General features: G+C 35.8%; 1 protein-coding gene across 6 annotated transcripts in view; it reads right to left on the bottom strand.

Annotated features, from left to right (window-relative positions):
* Nucleotides 1–22983, bottom strand: part of USP15 (ubiquitin specific peptidase 15) — a 179849-nt gene that overhangs the window by 101094 nt on the left and 55772 nt on the right. For 5 of the 6 annotated variants that reach the window (XM_043966591.1, XM_043966592.1, XM_043966597.1 and 2 more), the window contains exon 4: nucleotides 5252–5378. In XM_043966591.1, the coding sequence (XP_043822526.1) occupies nucleotides 5252–5378 (127 nt within the window). Of the gene's footprint in view, nucleotides 1–5251; nucleotides 5379–6043; nucleotides 6126–22983 lie in introns of those variants that run through there. The other variant, XM_043966595.1, reaches the window with a different exon arrangement.

Below are 22983 nucleotides of genomic sequence, written 5' to 3'. Positions count from 1 at the left end.
GAGAAAACTTAAATTTCTCTTCTTTAATATGAATCAAGTTATACAGCATATATAAACAAAATGGTACCTTTAATATAGATCTCAAAAGTAAAACTGAATGAGGTATTCAGAATAAAAGGTAATTACACAAAATTTAAAAAAATATTCCAAATTAGTTTATCATTTACTAATCATTTTTTTTGTTACATTTTGCTAGAAAATGCTAAAAGATCAAATTTGGATAAAAAAATTCAAAATAAACAAGTTTTCAAATGTTCTTAAATTCTTACTGGCATTGATATGAATATGATCTTCCAGGAAGGGTAAACCTTTAAAAACTATTATACTGGGGCAGCTAGATGGCGCAGTGGATAGAGCACCGGCCCTGGATTCAGGAGTACCTGAGTTCAAATCCGGCCTCAGACACTTAACACTTACTAGCTGTGTGACCCTGGGCAAGTCACTTAACCCCAATTGCCCCTCAAAAAAACCAAAACAAAACAAAACAAAAACACTATTATACTACTTCCTAAAGAAGAAATGGAAAAAAATAAGTGCACAAAAAAAGAATCTAGCTGTGGTTGAGGTTTACTCTCCCTTCAAAGTGAGTCTGTTCTCAGTTTTGCAATGAAAGGCTTGAATAAGGATTAGAGTAGAAATACTGAGTATTTGAAGTTTTGTATTTGTTAAAACACCTTTGGAAAAGCCACCAAAACAAAACAAAACAAAACAAAACAAAACAAAAAAACCCGCAAATCCAAAAAAACCCATGCCTCTTTGAGGCATAAATGTGATCCTGGGTTCTTGGTGCCAGGAAGAAACTGTCTGAACAGGGTGAACAATGAATTGGCCTAGGTAGAGAGGTCAGCATTAGTGAGCTATCTACAAGGTTTTTCTTCAGTCAGGGCAACCTAGGAAACAAAGTAAAATACATTATGGTTCTCAGTTCTCAGTGGGCCCCCTTCCATTTCCAGTCATGGTAGCAAGGTAGCAGAGAGTAATAAAAACAACTCAGTTTTAAAATTATTTATAAACATAAATTTCATTGTTAGTATCTTTATAAGATTTTTTGATCAGTAACTAGGATATCATACCACTGGAAGAATTAAACCACATTAATGTTAACAAACTGCAAATAAGTGCTTTCATTTTGAGCCCAAAGGCAATAAGAAACATTTTGTGTTGAAGTTGGGGGTGGGGGGAAGGGGGCAGGGAAGTCATCATACTTTGTAGTGCTTGTAATGAGAGAACAGACTACAATGAAAACATCTATTCTTGTGCCAATATCAATCGCAGAAGTTCAAATAGAAAATTCCACTAAAAAAATGACCAAGATCCCCCTAACCAAGTCAAAATAAAAGTAAATATTTAATGACTTCAGTAAGAAGGTAGGTTGAGTAAAAGATAGCAAGAAATGTGAGGAAATATGGTTTGAAATTAAGAAATAAAAAAGGTCCAAACCAAAATGTTTTCTGTTCTAAAACTACAACTTTGTAACAGAAGAAATAAGGGGTTAAAATCTGAAGTTCATTTGTCTCAGTACCATGCATGACTAGAATGGGACCAAAGGGTGAGGGTGATGAGAAGAGAACCCTGTCCCCATAAACTCTATATTTGATTCAAACTTCTAGAGTCCCCAAACACAGCTTCTGTGATGGAATGCCATGGCAAGACAAAATATAGTAAAGAGAACTGCTTTGCAGCTGAATCTTATTTTCCTCCTTACCATCCACAATTAGGCACCTATGTGTGCCTGATTTTCCTTATAAGGGATAAATGAAAGAAAAAAGTATTAAAGTGTCCTAATGTAAAATGTGTTGAGTTTCAAACAACTATCTAATACATTAATTTTTCATTAGCTAGTATACTTTCATCAAACAAAAAGCAAGTAAGAGATTCCTAGGTACAAGGCACTGTGCTAAGAGGTAAGGACACAAAGACAAAAGTTAAAATACTCTGCAGCCTCAAGAAGTTTATATTCTAATGGGAAAGGAAACATGAACACATGAGTATATAGAATAGATATAACATGATTAAAGGATAGCTCTGGAAATATAGGCTGTTTACTCAAGGAGCAGGTTGGGGGGAGAGAATAGAATGAGGAAAGGCTTCATCAACAAAGTGACACTTGAGCAGAGTTTTGAAGGACAGCACGGATTCTAAAAGCCAGAGGTGAAGAGAGTGTATTCAAGGCATGGAGAACTGCCAGTGCAGAGCTGGGGAATCCATGCATGGTATGCACAAAATGGTGTAGGCCAGTATGAGAACGCAAGGTACATACAAGTAGTAAAGTGAAAGAAGATTGTAAAAGTAGAAAAGTTTATATCTTATTCTAGATGCAACAAGGAACAAGTAAGAGTTTGCTGAGTAAGAGGAGAACATGATTAGACCTGAACTTTAGGAAAATCACCTTGGTAGCTGTGTAGAGCTGGAATGGGCAAAGGTTATATATTTGTATATAAATACAGTATATTGGTTATTATTTGGTGATTTTTTTTAAGACCAAAGAGAAACAAAATAAACATATCTAAAGAAAGAGGTTCTGGACTAGATGAGTCAGCGTGGCATAATGGATAGAGAGGTGGTTCTTGAATTCAGGAAGAACTGGGTTCAAGTCCAACATCATACATAAATTGTCTACGTGATCCTGGCCAAGTCCCTTTGCCTCACAGTGATCTAGGTAATTCTATTGGATTGTAAATTTCAGAGAAGATACCAAACTGCATCGACTTTCTTTATCTGAGCACTCTCTATCCCTATTTCTTGGACTTAGTAATCTCTAAGGCCATACTTTATAACTTTATGATATATAGTACCACCCATTAGTAACTAATATATTATTTCTTTTTGATTTCATCAAAATTCATCCCCCACAGAAAATGTGACTAATCCAAACAATTTTACTTAATTTCAGCATTCCTGTCCTCAAATTATATAAAAGGCATGGTCCAATTTACATAAACTTGATAAATGTAAATCCAGACGAACATGACATTATTAAAATGTTCATTACCAAATAAGTTGTAGTTTAGCAAGCTAAAAACCTCAGTATTCTTAGTTTATTTTTTTTTTCCTGGATCTCTAATGCACTCAGATTCTCTCATAAAAAAGTTGAAAAAAAATTGAGATTTTAAATAAAATAGAGATTCTTAGTTAATTTAGTTGAAATATTTAAGAACCATTTTCTGGATTAATGTTATGCAGCTGAGTGTATTAAGTAGTTTTAAGATTTATCTTGATTTCAGTAATACAACATTTTATGGATAATAGTGAAAATTATTAGTTTTATATTTGTTCCATGCCTTTAATGCTCAAAATATTACAGGCTTAATAAGAAATCTCATTATGAAACTGAATGTAATCATGCATTACCATTTAACATTTCCCCCCCAAAATGACAGTCAATGTAATATGGATCCCTTCATATACTTGAACTAATAACCAGAAATAACCAGAAATTTGAAAAACCACAATATGTTTAACCCTTCACTCCCTAGAAAAAGCCACCATTAGTTGAGGAACAAATTTTTCTTTCTGCACACAAGAGTGAGGGGAAAGTGGGTTCTTGCTGTGAAGCAGAAGCAACACAAAGTACAACCTTGCTGGTGAAAATCCAGCACTCCCACAGTTCTAAGTATGTGAGGAACACTGAGCAAGCAAGCTGAGAAGTCTCAGGGCCATCCAGTCTCAGGCAGACTCTCGTGACTGCCAGTGTCTCTTCCATAATGAAGACATCAGGTCTAACGGCCAGAAGAGAGGCTTGTGTACTTGGCATTCTTTCCCTCTTTCTAATGCTTTTAAACAAGACCGATGCCACTGTCATTCATTCCCAAAGTCTATTGTAGAAATGCTTTATTCAAAAACAAAGAACCCACTTTCATACATTAGTACATGTAGATTTATGGGAAATGTAGCATGTCTCTAACATGTAACACATGAGATGTAACAGGGAAAAGGAATCAGACCTATGTTTTCATTCGTTTGGGAAGCTCCCAGGGAACCAACTCCTTTCATCAAAGTAGGGCAGCACATTTTCTACAACTTTAAGTCTTAGAGAGTTGCCAAGAAAGCTGGCAACCTAAAATACCTGGCCAAAGGGTCACACAGGAAAGGATGAAGGAAATAAGTATTTATGAGGCACCTACTACATGCCAGGCACTGTGCTAAGTGCTTTATAATTATTATCTCGGGGCAGCTAGGTGGCGTAGTGGTTAAAGCACTGGCTCTGGATTCAGGAGGACCTGAGTTCAAATCCAGCCTCAGACACGTGACACCTACTAGCTGTGTGACCCTGGGCAAGTCACTTACCCCTCATTGCCTAGCAAAAACAAAAACACCCACACATTATAATTATTATCTCCTTGTATCATTTTACAGTTGAGGAAGCTGAGGTCAACAGATGTTAAGTGACTTGTCCAGGGTCACACAGTTGGCAAGAGTCTGAAGCTTAATTTTAACTCAGACTAGGTGCAGTACTCTGTGCACTGTGCTATAGTGGCCTCCAGAATACACAGCGAGTATATGACAAGAGGCAGAACCTAGGTGTTCCTGGCTTTGAGGGTCATGCTGTTTTTTGCAAAGTACCAAAATTGAAGCTAACTTTAAAAATAAATACAATATAACAATATTACTCAGTTTTATGCTGGAAAACATTTTTGGGAGGCCTTCAGAATTTCAACTGCAGAATTGAAACAGAATGAAGAATGAATAACAGCTATATAATTGAGATGAATGACTAAAAATTAATGCAATTATCAATTTTTAAAGCTGCATTAAAATTTCTTCATAATGCCATTTGTGTGCTTTCATAGTCTCATTTACCCTTTTCTTGTCTAACAAGGGAAAGAGGACAGTAACTGTGTAGTTAGGCTATTTTCCATTTTTAAAGAGGAACAAAAAGAATTCACTAAGTGCTAACAATAGTTTTACTTAAAAACCCATTTTACTGTTACCAATTTTAATTCCTCTTCAAATAATAAAGGTTGTATAACTTGTATTGACTTAAATCTCTCTTTAAAAAACATCCGTAATTAAAATATCCACAAAATGCAAATGGTGACATTTTAAGATTACTTTAAAAACTTCACACCAAATAATCCAATTTCTGGTTAAAATTATACCAACATAACAAGATTTAAGTTTCAAGCCAAATCCTTTAAATAGAACCCTTCCCCCCAAATTGCATAAAGTCCTGACAGAACGAGTAAGGTTACAATAAATTATCTGAGAGTAGTGATTTATTTTGTCATAAAAAATTATAGATTGTTCATACCTATTGTGTCAGCTTTGCTAAATCTTCGTGTTACAACATTGTTCATATTTCCATTTTCACACAGCTTTAATTCTGTTAGATATACTTCTACTTTGCAGTGCTTTACAAACATACCCTGTTCAACCACCTGAAAAATAACAATTCAATGTCAGCTATAAAGCTAAATATAAATGAATCTCTTGAAAAATGATACATAAATCTTAAGGCTTAAAAAAATAAACTTGGAAATTTCCAAGGGAAAACAATATTTATTTTAGTTATCAGCATTTTTAAATGATTGTGTTAGATGCAAGCAAAATCAAATATATTTAGAACTTGAATAAAATTTATAGATGATGAAGTTATAATATTAAGTGAAAGTTTCTAAAATTATGCTACTGGTGTCCAAGTACACTTGTATGTATTCAGAAATAAATAAATTTAAGGAAGTATGACAAATAAGTAACTTCTAATGTACAATTGTATCTAAAGTCACTTAATTATTTCTAGATTTTTCCCCTTGATCCCAAGCAAAAGTAAAATTATCTGAAAAATATTTTTATACATAAATTTGGCTAAGAATGGTTACAATAGTGTTTACCAGATAATTTTTAAAAAGGAAAACTGTTAATCAATGGTAACTGTTAGCCAAAATGTTTAGCCATATGCTCTTGTAACTGATATGTTAGTTTCTGACTTTTAGTTTGACCTTAACTGTCTATTTAGTAATATAAAACTCCAAATGACAAAAGGGGTTAAATAAATATGCAAGAAATCAAACTTAATAACAGAAATACACACACACAGGATCACCTTTTAAAAATATATACAATTCCTTTCGATCTTCCAAAGGGTAACTGTGGGCCTTAGTCATGAACACTGTTTCTGAAAATAGTCAGCTGCCTGACATATGATACAATCGACAAATATGGTATAAAGGGAGGCTCCAAATGACTGTGATGAGAACCTGTCTCTCTATTCTAGCCTTGCCATCCACTTTATAGAACAATAATTCCATGTTCACGAAATGGTTTTCAACATGGAAGTTACTTTTCTCTTGATTTAAAAATTAAAATATAGTTTAAAATTATCTGCTACCTAAATTCTAATTTTAATGATATTCTGAAAGGCAGAAATAGATGCTTTTCAAATTATATTTGTTTTTTGTTAAATTTCTGATATACATAAGGAAAATACATTATTACTTATTGTAACTTGCATAACTATAATGCTTAATACTTACTGCAGAAAAATTGATTATTCTAAATTTGCTATATAAACTTAATGTATAAAATGTGGCCATTGGTGCATTAGAACTTGTTTAAAGCTTCATACTGAATCCATTTTAGGATCTTAGGTTGATGTAAGATGATGTCACAGAACTTGAGACAATACAGAAACTATAATTAAAATGAAATTTATACTCTGTGATATTGCCAACATAGGAATAAGTATGAGAATGAGAATCCTAAAACAATACTATATACACATAACTTTAGAAGAGTAGGAAAACAGTCAAAATTCTATACAGAAAAAAGGAAAAATGTTGGTAACAATAATAATCAGAAGTAAGAGGAAAGATAGAATGTAAAGTAAGCATTCCTTAACTCAGAGGACGACAGAGACCAATGTTAAAGGAAAATCGAGAGAGTGAGGAATGTGATGAGCATGGTTTTTAAAAATTATTATTTTGTTATTTCCCATATTACTTCCCAAGGTTTATGGTATGTGTGATGATTAATATTAGAACATATATATTTCTCAAATGATCATTAGTTCATATGACTGCTGAGAGGCAGGAGAGGAATGTGACAAGAGCACGAAGCTGGAAGAGGGAGACAGCTCTGACACTGAGTAGCAGAGTCAAAGCCTCTCTATTGAGGTTTCTTTGCAGTCAACTATTTCAGCAGGTTGTTGTAAAGAGTGCTTTGTAAAACTACAACACACTGTATGAAAGACATGTTTTTATTGCTCAATTTCCTTATTTATACAATGATAGAGTCTATTTAAAGAACTTCATTAGATTAAAAACTGACAAAAAACCACCAGAGGATATTTTAGAAGAACTTTTTTTTAGAATGCAGGGTTTCTTCTTCTTCTTCTTTTTTTTTTGGGGGGGGTAAGCACCTCTTTGCATTAAGAGTATTCTTGTTCTTATTTCTACTACCATCATACATTTGTATAGTACTTCAGTTTAATTAAAAAATAGTTTAAATGAAACCAAAAAGAATGGGAAAAACCAACCACACACCCAAAAATCACATGAATGTTACAAGAATTAGTATTTGATGAAAGCTACTGGAATTTATATGTATACTTTGAGAAACTATTAGATAGTCTGTTTTGGAAATATCTGAGTCAGAAGTTATACTGGATATCATACTCCAGGGCTGTCACAATCACCCTATTACCACCTGCTTCATTTTCTCTACCAGCCTCATGTAACCACTTCTCTCCTGCTCTTGCTCTTCCCACTCCATCTCCCCCCCCAAAAAAAAAAACCAACAATTTGTCGACAAAGGAGTAACATAAGGGGTATAAGATCCATTAGATGTGATGGTTGTGCTTCTCAATCACAAGGTGAGTCTGGGACTGGAAAACAAAAATTGTTTCATCTGCAAACAAAACTATGATACACCTACAGGGGGATGGATACATACATACAGTTCCCGTAGTCATTACCAGCCCTATCCCCTTACACACTCCAAATCTATAACCTCTAAGATTGTCAAAATGAGTAACTAAAATAATCAAGCTAATGTAAAGTAATTCCTGTAATTTCAGGGGAAAATAGGATTATTTCAGTCGCAAAGGTGAAAATGGAGGCCTGATATAATTAAAGTTTATAGCATTGAGGATAGAGGAAACATGGAATTCTTCACCAAAGCCTAGAATAGAAAAAGGGTACCCCTAATGGTTTTATAAAGGGAAACATTTAAGGCAAATAAAAGGAAATACTGATATGCACAATGAAAACAATGTGCAGAATTTCTATCTTCCCTCCAAAGGTGGTAAAACTGAAAACAGTATGTCCAAGAAGGGTTTATATAAAATACATGGACAACAGAGACATAACAGAATATTAAGATAAATTTTGGTGGTCCTAACTTTCAGGGAGAACCTACCATGCCACCCTAGAAAATCAGATGATCCTTTATGTTCTCAGAGTCAGACTTGTTTCTTCATATTCTTAAACCACTTATTTATTGAAGAATGTTTTTTGATATTACTTCTCTTCATTGTCTATATATCTTGGGTAACAAAACTCTATACAAGAAATTTTATACAAAAATTGGTTTCCAGTTGACCACCTTCCCTTCTTATCCTAGATGTAGCAATTTTATACAAAACTTAATCATCCATTTTATCTTTTGGAATTACCTCTATTCCTTTGTCTAATTCATCTCCTATTCACAGTTATAAAAAGTCTGTGATCTGCTTGTCTTCCAACATTTTTGTGGTATGATTTAAAATTTTCAGGTCACATATGCAATTTAGAATTTATTGTGGAAAAATGGTTTAAGATGTTAGTGGTCTAAGCCCACCATAAAGCTGCTAGGTGGGACAGTGGATAAAGTACTGGGCCTGGAGTCAGGAAGAAGAGAGTTCAAATATGACCTCAAGATACCTATTAGCTAGCTGCGTGTCCTTGGATAAGTCATTTAACCTGTGTTTACCTCAGGTTCCTCAAATATAAAATGGGAATAAATAATAATAGCTACCTTCCAGGGTTGTTGTGAGATTCAAATGGGATAATAATTGTAAAGTGTCTAGTACAGAGCCTGGCCCATAGTAGGAGATTAGCCATCATTGTTATTTACTGACTTTTCTCAGCAGTTATTATCAAGAGTCTTATTTCTTAGTAATTATGAATCTATTATGTACAATTTGCTATTCTTTTTAAACAGTATTTTTTTCCCCTCTCCCCCTCACTCCAAGAGATGCTGTTTTTTTCTTTTTTTTTGGCGGGGCAATGGGGGTTAAGTGACTTGCCCAGGGTCACACAGCTAGTAAGTGTCAAGTGTCTAAGGCCAGATTTGAACTCAGGTACTCCTGAATCCAGGGCCGGTGCTCTATCCACTGCGCCACCTAGCTGCCCCTACTTTTTTTGTGTGTGTGTGAGGCAATTGGGGCTAAGAGATGCTGTTTTACAATACATTTTGAGGTCTGGGAGTTCTGTTCTTCCTCAATTTCTACCTGTGTTTTTATTACTTCTCTTGAAATTCTAGAAGTTTTATCCTTCAAATGAATTTAATTATTTTTATTAAGTTCTGTATTCTTTTGTGAGATGTAAAATAACACAGCCAGTTGTGGTTATCAGAATAACCCTCCCTTTTAAAACAGTTTCAATCATTATATTAAAAGTTAAAATCCAATATCCATGCTATATGATGTCTTGGTAGTTTGGTTGGTGTATCATTAAAATTATAAATTAACTTTGGCACTACTGTCATTTTAATTATGTTGGCACAGCCCAGCAATGATCACTGAATATTCCTCCATCCATTTAAGCTGTGCTTTACTTCTTTAAAGAACATTTTGAAACTGTATCTATAGAAGTACCAAGTGTGCTTCTGTAGGTGGACACCTAAATATTTCATGCATTCCATAGTTCTAGAAATGCATTTGAATTTTGTAGCTTTATTCTGTAGCCCACAACTTTGTGGATGCTATTGTCTCAATAGCATTTCTTTGATTCCCTTGGCTTTTTCTAACTAAACTATCATGTCAGTAAACAGGGAGTGTTACCTCTTTGCCTATTTTTGACACCTTTAGTTTTCTTCTCTTGTCTTCCTGCTATTGTTAGCATTTCTAGAACTATATCAAATACTAACAGGTGAATGGGTACCTGTGATCCTAACATTTATTAAGCTCTACGGTACTGTCTGCCAGAGGCTTTAAGCCTTTACTGTTCTATCCACCTTGATTTATCCTAAAGTATATAAATGCTATCAATAAAATTTAATGGCAATAAAAACGTGTGCTTCTCAAGAGGCAACATTAATATCCCCTGAGTGTTGAGTGTTATGAGGGCAGCTGCTTACCTTGCCAATCCCTACTCCTGGCTGATTGTTCATAATGATATAAAATCACATAAGCAGTTAGTTAGAAAAAGTAATAGTGCAAACAAAATCAATACTGACAAATTTGTTGGTTGTTTATCTCTACTATGGACAATAGCTGGCATCTTGTACTTTAGCACAATATATTTGGCAATTTGATTCAACAAACATTGCTTCAGCACCTTTTGCGGGATTGCTGTTTTGGCACTGTGCTGCAATGGGGGAAGGGGCATATGATATTCAGATAAGACATAGGTCTTGCCCTCATGAAATTTACATTCTAGGAAGGGCAAACAATTTTCTCTCTATATAATAGATCTAGAATTGGAAGGGAACTTAAAAGTCATCTGGTCAAAATTCCTCATTTTACCCTTGAGGAAACAGCAGGCCAGAGAGAAGTGTCAAAGCCAGGATTTGAGCCTTGGCGTGGCAGTCCTAAGTCCACGCTCTCCCAGTGCACCACCTGGCATGTACTGACTCTGTGAGGAACATACAAGTGTGATAGTCTCTATTCTACAGCCAGGAAACAGACACTTCCTGAGGATCACACTGCCACTGGGCCAGAGCCAGGACTCGAACCTTGGTCATCATCAGCCTTGTGGCCTTTTCAGTTTCCTGTGCTGCTGACCCAGTACATCAAATTGCTGATACATAAATGATGAATGCAGTCCTCTCTTTTCTCTACTTAGCAAAAAGGTTTGTAGTAAACATGATAAGTTATAAAATTCTGACCCTTTTAGCTTGCTTCCAGATTTGAATTTGAAATAGACTAATTAGTGTAAAAGGAAATCAGGGAGTATGAAATGATCAAGCAACATTAAATCCACAGGACATTTAAGCTATCTTTAAAGTGCTGACTGTGTGACCATGATTGAGGGTGGAAAACATTTTAAAAATTGAGAACAGATGACAACTTAAAAGAAATTGAGCAGGACTTCCCCAGTGCAGGGAAGATTTAGAAGAAAGTCCTTTGCTGATTCCTCCTAGCTATTATCCTTTAGGTTCACAGCACTGTGATGAGACTTACAAGTAATAAGGCTTTGAGAATATGTAAATATCTTAATTGACAACTGTAGTAAACATACTTGTTGTTGGCCAAGTTAAATCATGACAGCTGGATACCAAATGGAAAAAAAAGGCACACAAAACAATCTCTATAGCCTAACTGAGCTTTGTTCATTAAGATTTATGGCATTGGTACTTATACTCAATGAATCCCAGTGCACTAGAAATGTTAATATTTGGCACAGGAAAGTCTCCTTCCTACTCTAAATCATATGACCATATTTATCTTTGGATATTTATGTTTTTGACAGGCTTTTGTGTCCTTGAAATTTTCTTATTTTATTACCTAAGCATATTTTACTTAAGTTTTTTTTCAAAAATAAAATCATTAAAGTATGAAATATTACAATAAGATTCAAAATCTGAAAGAATAGTCTGAACTTCATTATGTTGACATGGTGACTAAGCAGCTATATCCAGGACATTCATATTCCAGACTATGCTGAGGACAGCCAAAATGTATGATTGGCAAGGGGCAACTGAGAAAGACTTGTCTCTGCCAGACCCAACAAGGGTTACAGTCTGACAAACAGATGCCATGAGAACCAAGCCTGGGCTTTGCCATACCATGCTAGTTAGAGCCTAAATGGTTATGCATGGAGATTAGCAGTTGGAAGAAAAGGACTTCTTATGGGGCCAAAAAAGACATAAGGTTTTTACATATGCAATGAAACCAAACTCATCCTCTGTAACAAAAAGCAGGGCTCCCCTCGTCTCTTATACATGCTATATCCCCATTCCATTCTAGTCTGTTACGGTTACTTGAAAATTCTGCTAAGGCTTGGCATGAAAGAACTTTGCTTACTTTTTGGAGTTATTCTGAGCCAGATCAGGTAGGAATCCAGAGGATGATTTGGGGAGGGGGCAAGGCTAGGGAAGGCCTGAAGGTCATGCTTCAGTGAGAGTTGACAAGACTCTTCCATGGCATCATTTCTTGTTCAATTTCCTCAGTGAGCAGGCAAAGATGTAAAATAACTGCTCATTTTCACTGTCAGATTGATTTTCCTAAAATATGGTTTCCATCATTAAATAGAATTTTAAAAAATTTAATAGTACCTCTTACAGTCTTCTGAAAAACCTTCAACAACTTTTCATTAATTACAAAATAGAAATATGGCCCCAAATGACAACTCCAAATTTACCCGCATGAGCCACTTCCTTGTCCCCAAAGCTGCTAGGTGCTGTTTCTTCTAAGGTTACTTCATATTTGGTTCTATATGTTTAAATCTTACACTGTCTGCGCTTGTTGTCTAGTAGAATGTAAGCTCCTCCGGGGCAGCAACTGTTTCATTTTCATCTATATTTCAAGCAACCAAGTACCAGTGCCTGGCAAATATTAGCTTCTTAATAAATGCTTGCTGGTAGATTACTAACTGACTATTCTGTCTCCATGTCTCTGCTTGGCACATGATCCTCATCTGTAACGAACTTCTCTCTTGTCTCAGCTTACCCAAATCCTCTGAAGGTATAGCTTAAGTCCCCACCCTTAGGAAACAAAGCTTCCTCTAACACCCCCCCCTGCCCCCCCAGCATTATCTTTATCCTCTGTAACAGCTAATAGAGCTCATAATACTGTGAACAGGCAATCACAACTTCACAAAACTTTCATGAAAGCTAAGTTTATTACAAGAAAAATGAACATGCACGTGGAACTCAAAGAGTTCCTAATCCATACAGAAATCTGTGTATTTATGAGAGCAGGTCAAAGGAAGACACCAGACATTTCTACTTAAAGGGGCATGGCATGAGAGGGGAAAGGGGCAGTAAATGTCGGGAGAAGACAAAACCTCTCCTGAAAGAGAGGAGCAAAGTGATGGCAAAAGCCACGTTCTTTTCCCTAGGGAACTCCTACACCATGAGATATTCTGGCCTCTATCTACAAGGGCCCCAGTAGCACAGGCCTCGTGGTGACTGTCTAGTGCCTGTCTTGACTCCCTAGGACACACAGGGAGTCCAGTTCAAGATGCAAACAACACATTATGTCAGCTGGGGGTTGGGGGTATGTGCTTCATCCATGACACATTCAGGGCTTCCTGCATGCTCTGGGTCCAGCGTTTCTGGAAAATATGGCAACTCAAAAAGACAAATTCAGGGGACCCATTAACATTCCTTAACAATACACAGTAGAAACTCAAGAAATACTCTGTGGAATTAATATGTCTTGTATACAGACTGGATCTGTGATTTTATTGACATACGGAACCTGAGATAGAGAAGACTCCCTCTACCAAAGTATAATCCCGTGTGTTTAGTAGGTGTTTATTTAATTGAATTGATGAACTAAGTGGATTTCTATGAATATAATTCACTTCTCCCTCTAAGTCATACTGTAGTTTCTAATTCTTACCCCTCCAGAATTCAAAAGCATAACAAACTCTCCTGGAGTTAAGAATAAAAGGTCAAGGAAATAGCTCAATGAAACCGAAAAAGGGAAGGGACGAGGTGAGTTAACTAGTAAGATGGTTAAGGGAAAGAAGAGGTAGAAAATGAAATGGAAGGAGCCCTTAACTATGTTGCACAGTACCAAATGCCCTTCCCTTAAACATACAGAATTGTATTAAAAACCATTCCTGACAATAGTCTGACGAACATTTTAACATAAAAAATAAATTCTGAATAATTACTCTTTGCACTAAGACCCTTTGCTATTAAAAAAGTCTATCACTTCAATGTTCTCTGACTTTTTAGTTTTGTCCTATTTTAGTAGGGTAAGAGATTCTGTGAAATTGCTACCTCTACCTGCTTACAAATGAAGAACAAAACAGTAAGGAAGCAATACTGTGGAGCTTTGGTCTGCTGACTTTAATAGTGGTCTTTTTTAATGATTTCTTGAAAAAACCTAGTATGTTTTGGGTGGATCTGCCTGTAGAATCTCTTGTGTGGGATCTTTTGGATATGCCTACAAAATGATGTAGCGTACTAGAATATCATACTCTGTGGAGTTGGTTCTGAAGTGGTGAACAGCACAACAATCCTTGGGAGTACCATAAAATACAGAACACATAATGATTGAACCCCAACTGAATCTATTTTCTCCTTTGTATAATCACTCAAAAAGACTTATAAAGCATATATTCCAATAAGGGATAAATCATAGTTAAAAGACCTTTCTAACTCTATTGGTGAAAATGAGCCTCAGTCATAACTTTCACAATAGAGGCAAAGTAAGTGCCTATTTAAAGTTGGCACAACAAAACTTGAAAGGATATCTTCCTCCTCTGTCCTTCAAAGGATCCAATAATAATAATAAATAATGAGAGTTCCACATTCATATGCTGCTCTGAGGTGTAAATAGCACGTTCAGAACAAAGACTATAATGATCATATTGGAAATGGAGGTACTAGTTCTCAAATGAGCTGTTAGTATGAAGTATTTTTGTAAACGCTAAAGTTTACAAAATGTTCTTCATCATCATCCCTAATACTTAAGAGAAAAAAAGGCAGCTATGTGGATGACTGCATAGAGCACTGGATTTAAGAGTCAGAAAGACTCGAATTAGAATATGACCAAAAGACACTCATTAGTTGTGTGGCTTTGGCCAAGTTACTTAACCTCTCTCAATCTCAGTTTCCTTACCTGTAAAATGGGAATAACAAAAAAACTGTTCTGAGGATCAGATGAGTTAATATCTGTAAAGCACTAGAAAAATCAAGGCTATTAAACAACAGGTTTGTACAGAATTTTTTAAAAACCACAGACCGGCAGTCCCATCGACTACCTAATGTACACTTAAACTTGATGTCCTATAAGATATTTCAAACTGAGCATGTCAAATGAGATATTTCCTTTTTCTACATACCCTCCACTCTTCCAAACCCTTCTCTATGACACCACCATCTTTCTAGTCACCCAGGTTAAAGTCTGGGTATAAGCTTCCACTCCTCACTTTCACTTACTTCACATATCCAATCGGTTACCAAATCCTGTCCTTTCTACATTCATAACATCTTTTGCATACAATACCCTTTGTTTCACTCACATTGCCATTATCCTAGTATAGACTCTCATAACTTTTAGCCACGATCACTGCAAAAGTTTCTTAAATGGTGTCTCTTTATCAGTTCTCCTTAATTCAATCCATTCTCTACACAGCCACTAACATGGTTAAAGGTTTGACCCATGTCAATCTTCACTCCCTACCCCGATTTGGTAAGGCCTATTACCTCTAGAATCAAATATAAATTCCTTCATTGGAATTTAAAACTTTGCAACCTTGTTCCTTCCTTCCTTCCTTATCTTTTTATATATTACTTCCCTCTGTGTACTCTATGATTTGGTCATGCTGATCTACTTGCTTCTCCTCATGCGGGATACTCCATTTCCAGGCCTTAGACTTGCTGTTCCCCATCAATGGAATGGACTCCTTCCTCAACTCAGCCTCCTGGAATCCCTGACTCCCTTTAAGACTGAGAACAAGCACTATCCTCTTCAGCTGTTAGTTTTTCCTCTGTTCCCAAACTACCTCACATTTATTTTTATATACCGTGCATATACTTATATATGCCCATATTGTCTTCCCCATTAGAATGAAGGCAGAGATTCCGCAGAATGGATGCACACAACTCTGTAAATCCTGATGCACTATATAAGTGCTAGTTACCACTAGCCTACAGTCACTGGGGCTTGAGTCTAGTGATGAATTTATTCCTTGAGTCTCTACTGCAATCCTGCTGAGCTCAAACGATGTTTACAGAGAAATACTGTGGTGTGCATGTAAGTTTTTAATAACCAGGTTCTCCAGAAATAAGTAAGTTTAATCTACATTTATTCTAGACAATTAACAAACCAATAAATCAAGCCCTGATTTGGAGCAGTTGTTGATTTCTGAGGTATAAATGCTCACTCTGAAAATTTAATAATTAGCTCTTAGTAAGCTGGTTAGAGCTGGCTCCAGCACAGCCTGGTCTGTATTCCTAGAGCTTAGCACAGTGCCTGGAACATATGAGAGGCTTAATAAATGCTTGTTTATTGACTAACCCGGGGGAGGGTACACAAATGTCACAAGGGAGATAGACTAGGTGACAGATTTGGATATGTCACCCTTTTCAAAGGAAGCTACAGGGTTGGTACAGACAGATTAACTGCTATTTGTAGTGGGGTGGAACGGTCTCAGGAGGTGTACACAGGAGGAAGGGCCAGCCACCCTTTCTTGTATTTGAAATATATACAATTTTAGTGTTTGTAACTTGATCAATACCTATATAAAATATATTAAGCCATTGTTCTCCCCTAACATTGCATCAAATATGCTATGACCAGTGTTTTTCATAATTTTCTACTATTCAATTTAAATCCATGCTACAATTCCACATATAATAAAATCCTACATAACTTTAACTTCTCTTTCTTCCCAAAATCATTCTTCCAAATAATTAATACTTGATCTGTAGCTTATCAAAAGAATAAAAGGTTATAAACATACTTAGCTAAGGTAGTTGGTACAGAATAGGATCAAAAGATTTAGAGCTGCGATCTTAGAAATCATCTCAATTTATAGTTGAGGAAATGAGTGAAGTAACTTGCCCCAAATAACACAGATCGTAACTGTCAGAATTCGAATTCAGGTTTCCTTTCTTATGCCAAATCTAGCAGCCTTTCCACTGCCTTCTTTATTCCTTGATGAAATACCATGATCCTAAATTAAATGACTGAAGTTTTAATAAAAAGGACTTAATTATTTCCTGCCTTATAATGGAGAACTAGTTTTTACCTGAGTGAAGGGAAAAATGAGAAGTTATAGAAATAATTTCTGCTATTTATTCCTTCCACAAATGGAAGATACTATGCTACATTCCTTTATCTAAATTTTGCCCTAAAGAGGGTACTGATGAAGAGGTAAGGCCCCAGGAAGAGACGGAGCAGAAACTACTGTTAAAAGTGTTTTTGCCATCCAGACAATAGATTCAATTTTACTTCTTTGCTAAGATTGTGTTAATGTTGTAAGTCTTAAAATGCTACCTAAATGAGATTTATTACTAACAGGAAGCTGATAAGAATGAAAAAGATGGAACAAGTCTGTAGGCATCCCACTATTGTCCTGAAAGAGCAAGAGTTAGTAAGTAGGGAGTGGGAAAGGGAGTAACAAAATAACATAACTACGTCTTCTGAACGAGTCTTTTCAACTTATTAAGACAAGCAAAGTGTGGTGGAGGACATGGAGGGCTATTATATTTCTTAAAGTTTCAATAAGGTGCTGAATGTTCCCAACATTAAATTATATCAAAATTCCTGGAAAAGACTAACATAGAAAAGGGTAGTTTCAACAATAATAACGAAACAGGTAAGAAATTTTCTGAAGAATGAGTCTACTCATTTAAGGGCCCATCAATGACTACTTGATTTATCCCTTGCACTTTTTACTAGCACTAAGTAGGAAATGGGAGCCCAGCATAAAACATTTGTAATATCTTTGTTGATTGTGGTATATTGTTGATAATATATTGATAATATATTATATACATTATATTTGTTAATCTATATTACTCAGCATATACTAAGTTCCCCTCATTAAATGTTGGTCACTGGAATTCTGAGTATTTGTATTAGGTAAAGCAAACTATAATAAGAAACCTTACTATTAAAAATTATCTAAAACTTAAGTTGATTGATGATACAGTCATTCTAGTGCTAATATTGTTGGTTCAATTTTTTTTAAAGTTGAGAAATGTACAAAACTTAGAGCCACCATTAGTAATTACAAGGTAAGCAAACTTCCTATGAACCAGTCTTTATCTCTAGTGCTACTTTCAACCAAATATTTTTAATTAGAATCTCCTGAAATCCAGACCTGATCATCCTTTAAATTCCTCTGCAAAGCTTCAGTCTTTGAAGATAAATTTTGTGCTAGACTATTGAGGAGAAACACTGATGATTTCAACATAAAAACTGCCCTATCAACAATATCCTTTCCTTTGAGATTCATGTTCCTCTACGTCTCAGAAAAGAATTTCCACAAAATTGAGCACAATATTATTATATCTTAGATGGATTTAGGCTCTGTATATATATTAACTCCTTTTGTTTTTACCACATCTTCAGGCAAGGAAGGAGGCTTATTACTGGGATAACCTGTAAAAATTTTCATTTTGCTACCCTACACCTGCTTACTACTACCCTTGGACTCTCTAATTGGAAAGTAGGGCCATGAATTCCAAACCTCTTTTAAGGAGAGAGTCCAACTCAGATATCTCATTATTTTTCTCACCTGGCTGTATTAATTTCTGTTTTTTGTTTTTTTGGTGAGGCAATTGGGGTTAAGTGACTTGCCCAAGGTCACACAGCTAGTAAGTGTTAAGCGTCTGAGGCCAGATATGAACTCAGGTCCTCCTGACTCCAGGGCCAGTGCTCTATCCCCTGTACCACCTAGCTGCCCCCTGGCTGTATTACTTTGATACTTCTCCATCTCTTTTTAGCTTCCTTCTGTCTTCCCCCTTAGATTGTAAGGCCCTTGAGGGAAGAGACTGTCTTTCTCTTTCCTTATTTTTATCGTTAGCTCTCAGCACAGTGCCTGACACATTGAAAACACTTAAAAAATGTTTGTGACTACTGAATTAACATCTTTTAAACACTCTATATTCTAAATAGCTTCTGCTGATTAAGGAAAGGCGTAATATACACAAAAGGAAGATGACCAGGAAAAGGAAGTTGAAAACATGTGATACAAGGACAGATTAAAGGAACTGAGGAAATTTAACTAAAGAAGACATGAACATGATAATTGTCATAAAGACTAATGATGTGAAATGACTGGATTAGATTGATTTGCTTAAGCCTAAAGGGTATAATTAAGACCAATGGATATCTGTCTAGAGGAAGATTTCATCCTCATATAAAGAAAAGTTTCCTAATGTCAGAGCTGTCCAAAAGTGAAACAGGCTGCTTGAAGGTTGGATGGTCAACTGTTGGGAACATTAGAGAAAGGATTCCTGGAGCAGCTAGGTGGCGCAGTGGATAGAGCACCGGGCCTGGAGCCAGGAGGACCTGAGTTCAAATCTGGCCTCAGGTGTACTTAAAATGGGGGAAACCTCCCCAAAACCTAAACTGTTTTTTGTTTCAGTCATGATTTTCAGATGATCTGATGATTCTCAGACTATCTGTCCTTTACCTGTTTTCCAGGTTAGCCAAGAGAATATATCTTCCTTTTTCAATTTTTTATTTGGCTTTAATATATCTTGTTCTTTGATAAGAGTTAACTGTTTTCTATCTGTCCCATTCTGATTTGGGGGGAGTTCAATTCCTGGGTAAAGTTTATCACTATTTGTTCTAAGCTATTCATTCCCTTTGCCATTCTTTCTTCCCTAGCTGCCTTTTTTTTTTTTAAACAACATATTTTCTATCTCTTTTTTCTTTCTTCCAAGTACTTTTGTAGTCTCTGTGGTCAATGACGTTCTTTTCTCTCAAACTATACTTGCTTGTGCTGTCTTCTGGGTCTGCTTCTTGATATTCTTTAAGTCCATATTTCTTCATTGTGTTTGGCATTTTCTTGAGTTTACTCATAACTCTAGCTTCAGTTTCTGGGTTAGGGATTTTTGTGCTTGGGTCAGACTATGCTCTCTCCAGTATTCTTGGATGCCCTGTTTGGTCCTGAATACAGTGTTTAAGAGTAGGCCCTACCGGGACAGCTAGGTGGCGCAGTGGATAGAGCATCGGCCCTGGAGTCAGGAGGACCTGAGTTCAAATCTGACCTCAGACACTTATCACTTACTAGCTGTGTGACCCTGGGCAAGTCACTTAACCCCAATTGCCTCACTTAAAAAAAAAAAAAAAGAGTAGGCCCTACCATCTGCAGGGATTCTTAGGTTTTTGCTCAGTGTCCCAGTAACCTGACTTAAGTGTTTCAGCCTTGGTCTCTTCACTGTCCTCCTTTTCTTGTACATTCTTGGACTTTGATCCTGAGAGATCCCATCCACCCAGTTATTACTGACTGTTTTGGTAACAGGCCTCCTACAAGTACTCAGGTGCTTTGCTTCCTAAGTCCTACCCCAGTCTTTTTTCTTTATGTGGCCCCAGCAGGTTGCCTAGGTGCTGTGCTGGATGTGCAGGACACTGGTCTACCCTTAATTTCTAGCAGTGACTCAGGTGTGGGTTGGTCTGGCTTTGTCTCCTGATGTGAGACAGGGCTGCTATATGCATTCTGCCTCTTATATATGCTGGCTTGTCTTTTCTCTGAACTTCCAGATGATTCTGGCAAAACTTTTATATGGTCCTAAACTGGATGGAGGAGCCTATACCTGTTACTTTTGAGATTTCTTAATTAGTGTTCCTTCTAGAGTACTTTACTACAAGAGCTTTGCTATGGAGTATACAGGGATCTGAGCTCCTCTAGGACCTTACATGATATAATCTTACAATGCCATATTTTGGTTTTAAATTTTCATTAAACAAAAGTTATTTTTGTCTTTTGTAAAATCCTCACTTCCATGAAATTCTCTTCAGTGGTTGACTGAAAAATAACAATGACAAAAGTATTACTTAAACCTAGAAGGCTTAGGGTTATGGTGTGGAAAGAAGTTGGATTGTGTTTATAACTACATAATAAAATTTTAAGATATCTTCTTATAAGCTTGAGAAGTAGTAACATATTAAATTTAATAGCCCATTATAAAGTTTATTCTGATACTATCTGGAAATAGAAACCACATTAAAAGTAAATGTCACACAACATATTGCAAATTTTTTTTGTGCTGTTTTCTGGGCAGACAATAAAAAAAGGGAAGAGAAAAAGACCAAAGATGGATATAAGATTAGAAAAAACACACAAAAACACTAAGTTGTAAACATTCAAGGCAATAGTGCTAAAGAGCAAAAATAGGCAATAAAAATCAATTTTGAACCCAAAAGATCAAAACATGCATTTGAAAGCTACCTGTTCAAGTATAAGAGTATCTGTACCTTTCTTTGACATTTCATTCTGCTTAGTGGAATAATTACTGGTTAAGACAATTAGAGAAGGTATAATTGTGGTACCAATTTTCAAAATGAGACAGGAGGTGGTGGGATGAAGGTACATGTGGAGGTAGCTTTGAGTGTACCCAAAGGCTCTGTCTTGGGTCTTTTTTTATCATTTCTGTACAATCTCTCTCTTGATGACCATATCAAATCTCATGGGTTTAAGTTCTCTCTATACAAATGACTAAGAGAGTTAGATAGCCAGCTCTAGTTTCTCTCCTGTGCTGGATGAAACAGAAGGTGGCAATAAATCAGGGTTGAGTATTAGCAGGGTGTGACCATTAAGAGAATAAGGGCTAGGAGATGGAATGGAGACTGAAGGACAATGCAGAGTGGAAATGGTTAATTACAGGCTGAAACTGGGAAAGTGAGGCTAGCGTAGGGATGATGGCCTGGGAATCTTATTCCCTTACTAGATCTAAGCTTCTTAAGCTCAAGACTTTTGCCTTATTTATCTTCATATCCTCTTTAATATAAAGTGTGATATACTTAATAAATATTTGTTGAATGAAAAATCATCCTGACAGACTTCATATTAACTGCAGGCAAAAAGGGTCGCAAAAGAGAGCTGGGTATTTTCTGGTTGTGGCAAACAAAATGCTTAAAAAAAATCGTTTTTGAGGATTCTGGGTTAAATTTTTAACCATTGTGACTAGTTCTTCCCAAAGATCCTGAAGCTTTCTGCAACTTTAATCTTTCTATTGTTTTATTGGGAAATTAAAATTTAATCCAAGAACAAAAACAATGATTTACATAATGGTTACCTGTGATAAGTATGAGATTACACATACTAGTACAACAGAAAGAAAATCGAATTTAGAGTCAGAAGACCTGGATTTGAACCCTTATTACCTGTTTGATCCTGGATGTCATAGCACTCATCTGTAAAATGAGGGGGATTAAATCTGATGACCTTTAATGTCACTTCTGGCTCTAAATTCATGATACTGCAATCTTAAAAACTTTGTTTTTATATTTTCAATCACTGATTACTTGAAATCACTTTCCAATTAATTGTTCCCTTGTTCTTCATAATGTTCAAAATAATAGATTTTTATATTTCACAGAAATACAACTTTTTAAAAACTGAAAAGGACCTATAATATCACCTAGGCTAACACCTCAGGGGAAGAAAAAAACTGATTCCTGGAGAGATGAATTTTATTTTTAAAGTACTTGTCATTTCTCCAGGATGTCTGAGACTTTGAGAGTTTAGGTTTTAGGAAAGATTTATTTTTCCCTCTATGATTGCTGTGAAAGTAATCAGAGACATCTTTAACTTTGTATTTTTATGAAATTTCTTTAAATAGGCTAAACTTAACCAGAAATTCTCTAAACCAGAGCATTACCATTATCATTACCCAACCATAAGAGTTTAACTTGGGAGTTTCTAGATATCACCAACATTTCTGAGTACCAAAATTTTCATTTTTGGAATGGTCACAAAGAAATGTTGAGGCAAAACATGAAACCATATTTGCCCCTAAAAGCTAAAGTAATTGAGAACTGCATATTCAACCTTGATTTAAAAAAAAAAAGAAGTATTCTAGGGTTGGCTATGAAATTTAAATCTTCCCATTTTCAAAGAATAATTACCAATACTAGATTTGTATCCCCAAAATTTAACCTATCTGGAAGTAAATTTTATATATTTAGTTTATTAGCTCCCTTGCCTC

Source organism: Dromiciops gliroides, chromosome 5 (genome assembly GCF_019393635.1).
Source record: "Dromiciops gliroides isolate mDroGli1 chromosome 5, mDroGli1.pri, whole genome shotgun sequence".
Taxonomy (NCBI): domain Eukaryota; kingdom Metazoa; phylum Chordata; class Mammalia; order Microbiotheria; family Microbiotheriidae; genus Dromiciops; species Dromiciops gliroides.
This window is presented reverse-complemented; position numbering and strand designations above follow the sequence as displayed.